This window comes from Anser cygnoides, chromosome 2 (genome assembly GCF_040182565.1).
Source record: "Anser cygnoides isolate HZ-2024a breed goose chromosome 2, Taihu_goose_T2T_genome, whole genome shotgun sequence".
Taxonomy (NCBI): Eukaryota; Metazoa; Chordata; class Aves; order Anseriformes; family Anatidae; genus Anser; species Anser cygnoides.
In genome coordinates this window covers 46,893,500-46,907,663 of record NC_089874.1, presented here as the reverse complement: position 1 = coordinate 46,907,663, position 14,164 = coordinate 46,893,500, and the positions used below count along the sequence as shown (strand labels likewise).

At 37.7% G+C, this 14,164-nt stretch overlaps 1 protein-coding gene across 5 annotated transcripts in view; it reads left to right on the top strand.

The window, feature by feature from the left end:
• The window catches only part of LARS2 (leucyl-tRNA synthetase 2, mitochondrial), a 106,001-nt gene that overhangs the window by 73,200 nt on the left and 18,637 nt on the right, over window positions 1-14,164 (top strand). For all 5 annotated transcript variants that reach the window (XM_066992003.1, XM_066992001.1, XM_066992000.1 and 2 more), the window contains 5 exons: window positions 5,143-5,246; window positions 6,411-6,593; window positions 8,517-8,686; window positions 9,671-9,748; window positions 12,014-12,125. In XM_066992003.1, the coding sequence (XP_066848104.1) occupies window positions 5,143-5,246; window positions 6,411-6,593; window positions 8,517-8,686; window positions 9,671-9,748; window positions 12,014-12,125 (647 nt within the window). The remainder of the gene's footprint in view (window positions 1-5,142; window positions 5,247-6,410; window positions 6,594-8,516; window positions 8,687-9,670; window positions 9,749-12,013; window positions 12,126-14,164) is intronic.

Here is a 14,164-nt window from a genome sequence, read left to right as displayed (position 1 = left end):
GCGTTACAGCAATGCCCCTAGGACCTGTTGTTTGTACTGCTTGTACATGTGTTCAGAATGCAAGATGACTGTAACAAATTCCTCATCATGCATAAAATTGCTTGCTTGCTTTAGCTCTACACAAGTTAAAACATTAGGTGCTTTTAAGCCATGAAGTCAAATTAGTTTGTTTTGATATGGAAATTGCATCTCCTCTATAAATATTACAACAATATTAAAATGATGTTTTAGCATTTGTCAGAAGCCACTTTTGCTTAGTTCTGTTAGGATTGCTCAAGGGCATGTCTCAGAGATCCAAAAAGGGTGAAAGGGTGATCAGAAGCAACAAGCTTACTGTTAGCAAGCTTAAAGTCATGGTATTGAAGCCCACAGCCTGAGGGAAAATATATACGTTAAACGTATTAAGTGTATTATAGCATTAAAAAACACCGCCCTCTTGTGCATGTTCAACTTTCTGTAGTAGCTCAGTTCTGTTCTCTGATTAAATTAGGAAAATTCTGCTGCATCTGTAGGTACATAGTGTTACCTAGTATTCTGACAAATTTTTATGAGGTTCCCCCATTAGTCTATAATATTTTTCACTTCAATAGCTTTTCTTCATGAAAATCTTCATTGTTTGGCCCCTACCCTCTTTACTTTCATTGACTTTTTTCCTGATAGTCTTTAATTCTGTATTAATGACAGTTAATATAACAATGAGGTTGAAATCAGAAGTTAAAAATTCCATAGTTCAGATTTGTAAAGCAATTTCCTTGCATACAATACACATTATTACAATAGAGATGTTATAGGCCATTCATTTACAGATGTCACACTTTCATATCAAACGCAATGTTTGTTGGCATCTAAAATTGTCCAGGTGTAATTTAAATATCCTCTGGAGATGGAGCATGATTTTATTTTTTTTTTCTTAATGCATTGAACTGGAGGTGGTGGGAAGAGTTGCTCATTTTCTCTAATAATGACGGGACAGCATAAGTAGCACCCTCTGGGTACTGGTACATGTGACGAGAGATGAAGCTCAAATTTATGTCATTTTGTTGTAGCAGTCTGTAAACTGCAGCAGTTCTGGATTTAATTCACAGACCAGTCAGCCCTCCCAGTTGTCACCACCACTGGGAGGGGGGCCATGTAGGCAGCTGGGACCAGCAACTACCTCGTCTATTCCAGCTTAATGCACCATGGTGTGTGTGTTGACACACTCAGTTACACCTGCTCAACCACAGTATTGCAGGTAAAAGTTGCACAGAATACAGCTCTCCCCTAGCCTTTAGTAATCAGCTCTGTCTGATGAATAATTGTAAATGGAATCTAGCACATCTTCCCTGAAGGATTATAAAGCAATAAAAAAAGTTTATTGTTGCCACTAAGTCAGCAGATGGGACTCTGATAGAAAGCAAATGTGTTGAATAAGAAGGTGCTATTTTTACACAGCTGCATTACAGAATAAAATAAGGTGTCTGTGACAGAAAAAGCTTATTCTATAAAGGAAGGGTGTTAGAGCTTCTCAAAGTTCATTAGAGACTTGATCACAAGTGTTGATTTTCATTAAAAGCACTCAGCTATTGACTGTGTACAGTCTGACTGTTCAATATCGTCTGATCTTTCTTCTGCTTAAAATGATCTACTCCTACCCCCTAGATATTTATATCGTGGCCTTCTACAGGATTGCCAGGTTGTTACAGGTGGATCTAACTGCACATTTCATGAGCTTCTGAACTCCGCTGCCATTGACTGACCAAGGTCTCGTCTCAACTCTGGGGCACAGTATTGGGCTCTCTCAGCTTTCCTAAAGATGTGGGATGCAAACACATTCAGTAAGCTCCCTTGCTAGTGCTGTCCCTTCTTCTGTGTTCACTATTTATCACTGTTGCAGACTCCACAGAGTCCTTCCAGCCAGGTCATTTGTAATTGGATTGAAAGTCCCACTACTTGCTTTACCCAGGGCAGAGCCAGGAGCCTGAGGACATGGCACTGAGCAGGATTTCCTTAGCTGTCACTTGTGCTTGCTTCTTCATCTATTGTGTGCTCCTATACAGAGAGATTGGTCTGTCACAGACATGAACCTGTATAGGAAAATTTCTGAAAGGGAAAAAGCAGATTACATGCTTCATGGCTAATACAGGCAATCCTTGGAGATGTAGGACAGACTTCACAGGTGGGCTCCCATCTGATGTGCAAGATGATCAAAAGCTGCATAAAAAGAAGGCCGAAGTGCCCATACTTCAGCATGGATGCAAACAGACATGACGGGCAGGTAAAGCCATTTCCTGTTTCAGCATCCTTATAATTTAAAATGTGACTGAGCATTCAGAGAAACTCAAGCCACCTCTTCATTTATTGTGCTGGCAAGGTCTGTCTGTCTGTACATAGCTTAGTTTCAGTTGCTTCCCAGACGTACTGTTCATGAGGTTTTTATGATGCCAGGCTGGTGTTGCAGTATTTATGTCAGAATTACCACATGTGCTGTGCTGTGGCATCTTTGCCATTCCCCTCCATAGCCAAGAAACACACCAGTTTCTTTGAAGGGGAAGGTTATAGTTGTGCAGCTTTGAGTGTAAACCAGAGTGTCACTCTACATGCGACCATGCGATGGAGCCATTACAACGCTGGCAAAGCCACTCTGCACATCAGGAGAAATTCATTACAGGGCTCAATTTGTTTCTGAGCCCTGTGTTTATTAGACAGGCTCTGTTTTTCTCGTTTTGGACATTTCTCCATTCTCCTGCGGTCTCCCACTAGGAACATGTAGGGTTTTTTATTCCCCATACTTGGTAATGTATTTTGTATTGCATTTTTGTAGCCTCTGTCAGCATAAACAAAAATAGGAAATGCTCATTCCTGCATTCAGCTTTTAATAACTTGGCATATGATCTGAACTAACGCTTTGTCATTAAAAAGTAAGTGTTCCTTGAAAAATCACTTCCAGTGGAGAATATTATCTGATTTTGATGTTCTGGCTACCTCATTAGCTTTATTTTAGTTAGCAGCAAGTGTAGCTATTTTAATAATTGAGATCTTAAACAGACTGAAGTACTGAATGGTAGGAGAAAAAAATGTTTTTGTTTTTCCTTGGTGTAGTTTATTTATTTTGTAGAAGAAACTGTCCTGGACAGTTATCTCTAACAAGTATTTTTATACTTGTTTGTTGCTGATAGGATTGCAGGACTTTTATTCCCGATTTTTGTCTTTTCATTAATTTTGATAATTTGAGATAATTGAGATTTGAGCTGATTATTGCCTCCTATTTTTAAAATACTTCTGTTTGTTTGTTTCTACTGTCCAAATTTGACTTCCTTTTTCACCTTCCTAAGTTACTTTTACTTGCTTATAAATATGATGATTTTTCAGGCAACCTATGTTCAAACCTGACTTCAGAAAATATTTATAGAGATGCTCTTACTTCATATCATTGATAAAACCAGGTAGCATGGTACAGACCAGTGCTGCTTGGTGACTGAATGATACACCATGTGCCAGTACTTGCACAGTATTTGGAAGTATGCAAAATATGCAAGGAAGGAAACTCCTGTTCAAACATGAATATACTGAAGATAAAGTTTGAAGCCTGTTGCTTTCTCTCTCCCAATTTAAAGATATTCTTTGAAATATTTCCTTGCTTCATAGTCATCAAAAAGTTTTAAGGAGTAGTGTTTGGAAGTTATCTGCTTTAATACAGTAAAAACATGCACATTTATTGTATAATTTAATAATAATTTAAATATTTTATTGAATAAATGACTGTGCTTTAAATCATGAAGTAAATTTTCCTCATGATCAATGTGTTTATATTTCATAATATTGTGAAATATGAAATTGACTCCACAAAATTGAATAGTGTTTTGGATTGTGATTTTTGTAAATGTAAAGTAAAATGTGGAAGCCTATTTTTATTGTTTCTTCTTTAGATAGACAGATTTATTCTAGCTTTTTGAAAAATATGTAAATACAAGCGGTACATCCTTTGTACACAAGTGTTTTGGTAGACACTTGGCTTTGTTAGGTGGAATTGTGGGGAACTGAGATAGCTTAACGCTGAGCACATGAGCATTAGGAGTTACTGGCCAATTCTGAGCAGCACAGCTTAGTACGTCCACCAAAATGATGGTCACCAGTGTCTTCGTAGCTGAGGATCCCATGGGAAAACTCCCCGGACTCTGTACCCTTTGGGTCTGGTTACATACCTCTTTCCTGGCCACTAAAGTTCTAGGGGTTGCTTTTACAACTGCCTTACTTTCCTGACCAAAACCTCTAAAGATTACTTCTGTTGTCTTTTCTCCAGTGAAAATGATGATAGACATCTGACTGGGTGAATTAGAAATGTAAGATCCTCGAAAGAAGGTGACAGCAATAATAAATCTGTGAACCAGAAAAGTGTTTACTTAGAGTTTATTCTTGCTGAGTGCCCTACTGCCTTTACCTTTGGTGCTTTTAAGGCTCTTTTTATCTCTGCGATACACACATTGAGTGAGAACTTACTCTTCCTGATGTAAATTTTTTTAGAAAATTAAAGTTTTAATGTTCAAGATGCTAAAAATAAAAATTGATCCACTGAAGTGAACTTTCCAGCATTGCCATTTTCTAGTGTACTCTTTTTCTTACAGCTAGGTCTTCATGGTTAGTTCTGCAAAGAGGCAAGGCATGCAAATGCTTATGTTAGAGAAACTACCTACTCAGTTTATAGAAAGAAATGTGCAGTGAGCATTTGATTTGTCCCAAAATATTGCATTTCTCAGAGAGAAGTTAGAACTAAATATTTGTAAAAAATTAAGGGTTTTTGTACTTGCCCACTTCTACAAATGGGGATTTAGCTTAGAGTTGGTGAACTTGCACAGTTGGCAAAGGAACTTCTGTGTATTATCTATATGCTAATTTGAGAAGTGGCATTGTAATAACTCAGTGCTAAATCAGGATGCAAGAATGTGTACAGAATACAAATAAATACTTACACTTGTCAGCCCGGCACCGTGAATAAATGCAGAAAGTGCTCTTTCTAAGGTGGCAACCATTTACGCACAGTCATTGTGAAATTCTTGTTTCATTAAATAACTGCCTGATTGGCTCAACATCTGAGGCTTAAACTAAAGTATGCTTTTGAAAGCTGTTTTCAACATACAGGTTTCTTTTTCCTTCCATCCTCAGGGAGCCTTTCCATAAGCTTTTGGTTCAAGGTCTTATCAAGAATCAGACGTTCAGATTAACATCAACAGGCCAGTATTTGAAGAGAGAGGAGATTGATTTCACTGGTAAGAGAAAATGTATGGGAAAGCCAGCACAAGTGCATCTGGAAAATCAGGGACTACTTCAGTTAAAAGAAGACATACAGGACTCAGTGCTGGGAAAGTTTGGTGGAGAAAAATGAATCCTTGTAATATTACAAGCAGAGAGTGTCTTCTGTGAGTTTGGGATTCATATCCACTGCTGAGTGTAGAAAGACCCTACTAATCTAGCAACTTTTAATTGCAACCAAATACAGAAACAATGCTATGATATTATTTTAGCTCCAGTGTAGTCCAGAGGACCAGAAGTCAGTTTCGTTAACACAGTGCTCAGCAGCTTGCTGAATGGATTTAGTAGTTCCATCAGACAAACAACCTACAAAACACTGGCAAAGTTAACACAGTTGGTGGTATATTTGGTAAATTTTACATGTTTAATGGGTATAGGAAAAAGTGCTATTTCTCAGTTCTTCCCAGTGCCTTCACTGCATAAGCTGGATCAGCAGCCCTTGTTTGGGGAGATGTAGCAACAAGAGGGGCTTGGTCACATTTGCCTCCCTTAAGCACTGCTCTCATGCAGCCTTGTTTTCACTGCTCTTCTGCATACAAATCCTATAAGATAGTTTAAAACAAACAAAAGAACCCGTTACGCTTACCATTATCTGCTATCCTATTTCTTCCAGAAAAACTAACAGGTGTTTTTGCTTGGGTGCACCTTTACCAGTGTAAATGCCCCTTTCCATCCTTAAACTCATGCAACAGGCAGGTTATTGTCAAGATAACAATTGGAGTTATAAACCTGGGTCTGTAAAACCTAACAGCAGCTCAAAATTGTACCAAATCAGTATACCTATCTAGGAAGTTTTAAATGGTATGGTTATAACAATGCTTAAATCTCAGAGGCTGTCAAGCATGTAGGATGAGTGCCAAAATACAGCTTCCAAATGGTAGAAGGAGACTTTCTGTCATGAGGCAATGAAAGTATTTTGATGTTACCTGCATTAAAATATGAAAGTAGGAAAAACTGGGGAGGGAAAAGGGTTATTACTTTTAGTTATTTCCCCTCTCCCCGAAACAAACAACAAAAGAAATAGAAATAGTTGTTTCTCAATATGCTTAGATAACCAAATTAATTGTTGTTACAGGTGAGCAAAATTTGTTTTAATATTTTGTGTATGTCTTAATATTTAGGCACTGAACCAGTTCACCTAAAAAGTGGTGAGAAACTCCAAGTCACTTGGGAAAAAATGAGCAAATCTAAGCACAACGGAATAGATCCTGAAGAATTAGTGAAAGAATATGGCATCGACACCGTACGTCTTTACATTCTGTTTGCTGCTCCTCCAGATCAAGATATTTTGTGGGATGCTAAAAGTAAGTCAACCTCTGTTGTTTTTTTCCTGGTGTGTTACATTTTAAACACAAAATTAAAACAGCTCTTGTTACCCAAGTTTTTTGAATAGTTGAATCAAAAAGATATAATTTATAATGTTTCTTTTAAAAGAGAAGTCACAAAACTATGACAGAGAGGCAGGCTTGCAAGATTACTGCAAGCAGCTCACCTCTTTAAAGCTAAAAAAAAGGAAAAAGATGTCTGAAAAGCATGTCTCAAATGATATTTTACTCTGAAATAGTAAGAGTGCAAACCTGCATCTTATTTTCTCTTTTTTTTAATTATCTACAAATGATTGATTGAAAATGATTATTTTAAGATTATTTTCTTCATTATAAGATAAAACTTCACAATTTTTACAATTGATGTAAGATTGTTTGCAGTACAGTAATCTTGCAAGCCAATTGTGATAACAAAATAATGTTTAAATTGAAGAAATCAATCAAGTAAACAGAAAATTGTCATTAGGTGGATATTGTCTTATTAAGAGAATATTAAATACTAGTTCTCATTTGCCATGATCCTCCTCCTTACTGGATGTGTTTTCATAGCCTTTTAAGGATTGCCCTCCAAACTTTATTCCTTGTCTTCACTTGTGGAAATGAGGGCAAGATCCCATGTCATTCTCTCCCCTGGTGTGGGCAAGTAATTGTCTAGAGTATGGAAGACCAGATGTGGCCAGATTTACCCAGTAGCTTATTACACCATTACTACAGTGTTAGATAATACCAAGCCTACAGTGTTTAGATGATCTACAAGGTTCCGGTATGAACAGGAGATGGAAAGTTTGGGAAGAGCATTGTATTCTGTGTCCCACCTAAGAGAGTTCATGCAGATCATGCAGACATAGTCAATCAGGTTGTGTTTTACTGTTCCAGATGTACAGGAAGTCTTTCATCTAGTGCAGTCGGACACATAATTGGTCTGTGTTAGTCACTCACATGTGTTTTACTTCTTCCAGTTTTAGTAGTAGCCCTGGCAGTCTTTTCTAGTGCAGTTGCTGGATCAGAATTGGAAGCCCTTATCAGCTGGAACATCTTAAAATATATTGCTACTGTGCAGTGCAGTGTGATGTGGTGATGTGCAGTCTAGTAGAAACCTGATGCATCTGGAACAGAGAGCTTAAGCTATATAAGTACCACAACTCAAGCCATACCTTTACTAGTGGCTCTGTGCCACACCACATGGGGTAGCTTGCTGTGAGCAGCATTAGCTTGCACAGTTCCTTGGTCACGTCCTTTGAGCAGCCATGTAGCAGGACTGATACTTGCAGGGTCAGGATGAACAGCTTTATAATCCTCCCAAGCTCAGCTCTGTCAATAAGATGGTACCAAGAATCAGAGCCTTTACTCATAAGCATGGTTGCATCTCTGTAGCAACAAGATAGTACAAGCAAGTATAACAAGCAAGTACAAGTACATATACAAGCAAGTATATGTAATTTTTAAGATCAAATTTTAGAAAAAATCTTGATTAGTAAGAAAAAGTGTGTTTGTATATATATATATATATATATACATTTGTATTCTTCCAAGAGATTGAAAAATGAGAGCATGTAGAAGAATTGATTTCTTGAGTCTTTAAAATACAAGGTGAACATTCTAACATTGACATAACTGTATTTTATAGATTTAGCAAATATTTTTGCTATATATATGTTTTAAATCATTACAGAAAATACATCTGTTTTTTATTATTGATTTCTTTCCATTAAGGCAACACAGCATTATCTTTAAAGGGCATTTTTAATTGTATGGACATTTTTCATGTAAAATATAGTGTTTTGTTTTGTTTCAGAACGTTGAACTCTAGCATACAGGTTCCTTTTTGCTTCTCTTTAAAGTTTTGGCTTCATCCATTGTAACTGAGATCTGTTTGTTTCTGCAATCTTTCATTAATCTCAGATGATGCTGTGCTGGGTGTTCAGAGGTGGCAGACTCGTGTCTGGACGCTTGTAACCAAACTTATTGAAGCAAGGACTTCAGGAACCATGCCCAATCCTGAGCTTCTGAATAAGAAAGAGAAGGCTGAAGCCAGAAAGATCTGGGAACAGAAGAATCTGGTAATTTCTGAGGTAAAAAGAAGCACCTACGTAGTTTGTAAATGACTAAATAAGTTACTGCTATTGTAAAAACTATGCCTGGCTTAGAGATCCAAAAGTTGTCCCACAGATGAGTAGATCGTGAAGTAATTTTTAAGTAAAATATTCTCTCTATAAGTAATTTTATTAATCTACAAATTTCATAGGACAAAACTCTTCTATAAAGTAGTAAGATTTGGACTGGCAAAATTTATCTCCTGTGTGCCTTATTTAAAGGCTGAAGTGTTATGGCATTAAAATGTTGTGAACCTGGGTTTGGCATACCTCTATTTCCAGGAGCACAGCTATAGGTGAGTTAGTTATGCAGATTATCCCTGACAAGAGTTTTTGATCTGTTTGCTTCACACCTCATTATTATGCCTGCTGTTTCATAGAGATGAAAAAAAAAGTTGTTGGAGAAAATATATTAGCATATTCTAAAAAATCGTTGAAATAATTGTTCAGCTTTTCTTATGTGTTAAGTCTCATGCTGTGTTTAGTGTCAATTCAATTATGCAAGACTTGGAAGGAGATGTAAATACTTGCAAAATTAGCCTAAGACTTTTTTCTATGCTTAAAACTTTACCTGATTTAAATCCTCTGGCCAGGGACCTTCCAGGTCTTTTGACAGTCTTTAGAGTTATAATCTTATAATCTTACAATAATTATAATCTATGTACACTCTTTCACCGGTATAACTGGGTTTACACATATGAAGACCTCCTTTAGGAACAAAAGGAAGATATTTTATTAAAGGAAATAGAGTGTGCTCACTAATACACAGTCCTAATTGGTGGTGATTAAAGCTTTTAAAGTCTTGAAACAGATGGAAAGCTAGTCAACTGAATTTTTTTTATGATTATTTTTTTCACACACATGTGGTTTGTTTGCATGCCAAAGTGACTTCCATGTAAAAGGTAATATACCATGTTTGAGAACTTCAATTAATTAGTGACAACACTTTTCTTTTAATACAAGGTAACAGAGTACTTCATAAAGGATCATTTGTTCAATGCGGCTATTTCTCGACTGATGAGCCTCTCTAACATACTCCATGTAAGTATGCAAGATGAACAAAGGCAATTTGCTGTCAGTCATGGTTCCGGTAAGTCTTTATACAAAGCACGAGCTGCCTAATCAATAGCATTCCAAAAGTCACTTACTGTCGTTACTGACTCAAGAGTCTTGTGTACACTAGATTGAATTATTCAGATTAAAAGAAGCATGTTCTAATATCACTGTATTCCTTGAATATACTATGTTTTGCAGGAAGAGCTTGAAAGTCTTAGAGACACTAGGTTCTGATGTTTACCTCTGTGTCCTCTATTTCAAAAGGATACATTTTGTTTTGTTCTGTTCTTTGTTCCGTTCTGTTCTGTTTTGAAACAAGTTGCATACGTAGCTACATATAGTAGCTCTGAGCTCTGCTGTCCAGCCAGTTCTTAATCCACCTCACCGTCCACTCATCCGTCCCATGCTTCCTTAGCTGGCCTATGAGAGTGTTATGGGAGACCGTGTCTAAAAGCCTTGCTGAAATCGTCCACTGCTCTCCCCTCATCCACCCAGCTAGTCATTCCACCATAGAAGGCTATCAAGTTGGTCAAGCATGATTTCTCCTTGGTGAACTCATGCTGACTACTCCTGATCACCTTCTTCTCCTCCATGTCCTCCAGAGAGCTAAGTATTTGAACACTGATATATTTTGTGACTAAAGAATGCAGTACAGTATCCTTCAAGAACAAATTTCTTTATAGGTTATTGACACTTCCTTTTTGAGTCCCATTTGAAAGGAGGAAGTGGGGAGTTGGGTGAAACTAAATATAGAAAACAGGTAGTAGTTACTAAAATTTATCAAATCCAGTTTGCACAGACCTCATTGGTATCAGTGATAAGAATTTGCTATCTGAAAGCTCTTCTGTGGTCTGTGTCAAACAAATCACTGTTTTTGGACAATTTTCCAGTAGGCAGGAACTGGTGATTATCACACCCACAAAATAATTTTCATAAGCTGACAAGTGTTGACATTCTTCCGTGCTGTTTCATTAGGGAGATGAATCACAAAATAAATGCAGAATCTGAACTTAGCATGGGATGTAATCATACTGAGTCAAAACAGAGGCAAAGAAAGAAAAAGTTTATCCAGCTGCTTTTAGTGCTCTTCTTTTTCTTAGGATACAACAAACAGAGGAATTAAGGTTAAAGTTCTGCCAGTCTGGCACATTTGCAAGAAATGGAAAATTGTCATTACTAGAGCAAGCTAAACAGTTTACTAAAGCAATCTGAACATCAAACCATAGAAGGCTGTATTGCACTTGTCACCCCCAGAACTCCCTTCAGCTCTAAAACATCACTTGGACACTAAATTCAACTTTACTTAAACAATTCTAGGATGCTGTACAACTGAACCTTATTCCAGGAAAAAGCATGCTGCATTCATCACAAATTGACTTTCTTGTGCAAGTAGTTTACCTCTTTAGGTAGCTCTGATTTTATCCAGGCTTGTACTTCCTGAAGTGGTAGCATTCAAAATATTATTCAGGGCCACAGGTGTCCACACAGGTCTGTGTTCAGTCTCCTGTACCAGAGTAGATCCCCAGGGATCTGCATCAGCCTCTTCAGGAGTAGATTTCCAGCTTGTCCTTTTTTTCATAAGTGTCAGAGAGCACTTTGTGACCAAGAGGTGCAATTTCAATTCTCCAGAAATTTTTGTAAGTTTCTAATTTATAATGAAATTATACTGTCCTGAGCATAGAAGTTGATTTTAGGTTTTGTTATATAGAATAGTTCAGTTGGAAGGGGCCTTCAAAGACCTAAAAGTCCAACTGCCTGACCTCTTCTGGGCTAACCAGAAGTTAAAGCATGTTGCTGAGGGCATTGTCCAAATGCCTCTTGAACACTGACAGGCGTGGGGCATCAACCACATTACTACAAAGCCTGCTCCAGTGTTTGACCACTCACATTAAGGTCATTTTCTTCATGTCCAGTCTGAACCTCCCCTGGTGCAGCATTGTGCTCTTCCTGTGTATCCTGTCATTGGTGACCAGGGAGAAGAGACCAGCACCTGCTTCTGTGCTTCCACTCCTCACGAAGCTGTAGAGAGCCGTGAGAGGTCACTTCTTGGCCTCCTTTTCTCCAGGCTAGACAACCCAAATCTCATCAGCGTATGTTACAGAGGCAAAGTTTTCATTTCCGCTGTTTTTAAGATGTCTTAATGAATTGTTCATGCATGTACTTTTCAATTAAACTATTCTCCTTCCCACCCCAAAATGTTCATGTTTTAAATTTCTTTTCTTTTCTTTTTTTTTTTTTTTTTTCACTTAGCAAGCTCCTCGACCTCTTATTCTTCACAGTGCAGAATATGAAGATGCTCTGGCTACACTCTGCATTATGATTGCACCTATGGCTCCACACATTGCATCAGAGATGTGGAAAGGTATTTATAGAAATACACTTTTTATTGATGTTGCAGGGGAAAAAAAGCAAAAAGTTTGCAAAAATATCTTTAAAATCATGTGTTACTTGTCTCTCTATTCTGCATCTATCCTGTTACCTTTTGTCATAATTCCTAAACAAACCTGAAACTTGTGTTGTTTCCAGATCTTTCTTGCTGCTTGTAGTTTCTTTTCCTTTGCATACAAGACCAAGCAGAGAAAGGGAGGAGGAGGAAAAATTTAAGACAGAGCCTGCATGAGGAAGGAATTAATGTGTCAGTTGCTAGCTGCCTCTGCATATGGAAGGCAATATTAAAAGCTGAACATGATTACAGAGAGAGGCCTTTTTAAAAGAGCCTTCGGACTAGAAATACCTTCTTTCAGGAATTCAAGCAAAGAGGACCATGTCAGAGGACTGCATACTAAAAAGGCTAAAGGAGAGTTAAATATAAATCATATCCTTGTTATTTCAGAGACTCTCCAGAGACTGAGGAATGCTATATGTTAAATTAACCTCTTGTGGAAAGTGGGAATGGTAGATGGAAAATCTATTTTTTAAGATCATTACAGTTGTAAACCTTTAGATCTGAATCCCGAGTGGGCTAAGTTGCATGGTGTTACTACAGTTAAAACCTGTGAAAATAGGGATATACATGCCAGAGTTCAACAGTTACTTTTAAGGTTTGCTAGGAGATGTCCCAACATGTATGTGGGAAGATAGGAATATATTCTGCATTAAGGCTGGCCACAAATTGGTATGTGGTTTTGGACCTAATGTTAGCTTTTGGATGCTGTTTTAACAGCTTGATTTTCAACAGTTATCCTAGAACTTTTTGCTTTCATGTGTTTACAGAGCAGAGCTACTAAATGGCTTCTATTTCAGAGCTGTATATGACAGTACGATATTATTAACTGCCAAAGAAAGGCTACTTTTGTTCGTAGCAGTAACATAGTGGCACAGACTGGAAACAGCAAGACATATTGGGGAAAGGTTTTTTTTTTCTTTCTTTTTTCATTCCCAATATTTTTAAGATGTCTTTATTCTAAGCAATTAAGCTTTCATTAACAGTGGCAACAGACATGATCCATTTGGAGAAAGCTGCTTTTAGTCAGTATTCTCTTATAATATGAAGTTCCATCTAACTAAAATTATATTTAAATGGAAGTAGTAGCCCTAATTTTGTTTTCCACATTGGTTGAGGTGAAGTCAGAAGTGGTCTGGTTTTATTATTTAAACGTGCAGTGCCTTGTGAACTGTGAAATTCAAATGCATGTTAGGAAGTAGAGAATAGTCAAATATGTTTCATAAAATGGCAGAGGTAATGAGGGTGTCTTAATTAACATAATTTGTCAAATGTAAAGCTTAGTCTTGCGACATTTTGATTGTTACAGTAGGAACTCTTTAATTTTTACTAAAATCATTGGAGAATGAGAATGCTAAACACTTTCTGGATCTCTCTGATGTAAAAATGAAAAGGAAGCATAATAAAATTGGGATTTTATTATCCTTAACTCCTGCCTGCATTTAAAAATGCAGTTTTATTTGTGTGACCCATTATAATTCAATGTAACTGCTATACAAAAAAATTTTTTGGTGATTATTGCCTGAAGAATTTTGGAGCAGATTATCTTGAGGGTCATCACGCGGCACTTGCAGGGCAAGCAGGCGATCAGGCCCAGTCAGCATGGGTTTATGAAAAGCAGGTCCTTCTTGACGAACCTGATCTCCTTCTATGACAAAGTGACATGCTTAGTGGATGAGGGAAAGGCTGTGGATGCAGTCTACCTTGACTTCACTAAGGCTCTTGACACCGTTTCCCACAGCATTCTCCTCAAGAAACTGACTGCTCTTGGCTTGGACTGGCGTATGCTTCGTTGGGTTAGAAACTGGCTGGGTAGCTGGGCCCAAAGAGCCATGGTGAATGGAGTCAAATCCAGTTGGAGGCCAGTCACTAGTGGTGTCCCCCAGGGCTCAGTGCTGGGGCCAGCTCTCTTTAATATCTTTATCGATGATCTGGATGAGGGGATCGAGTGCACCCTC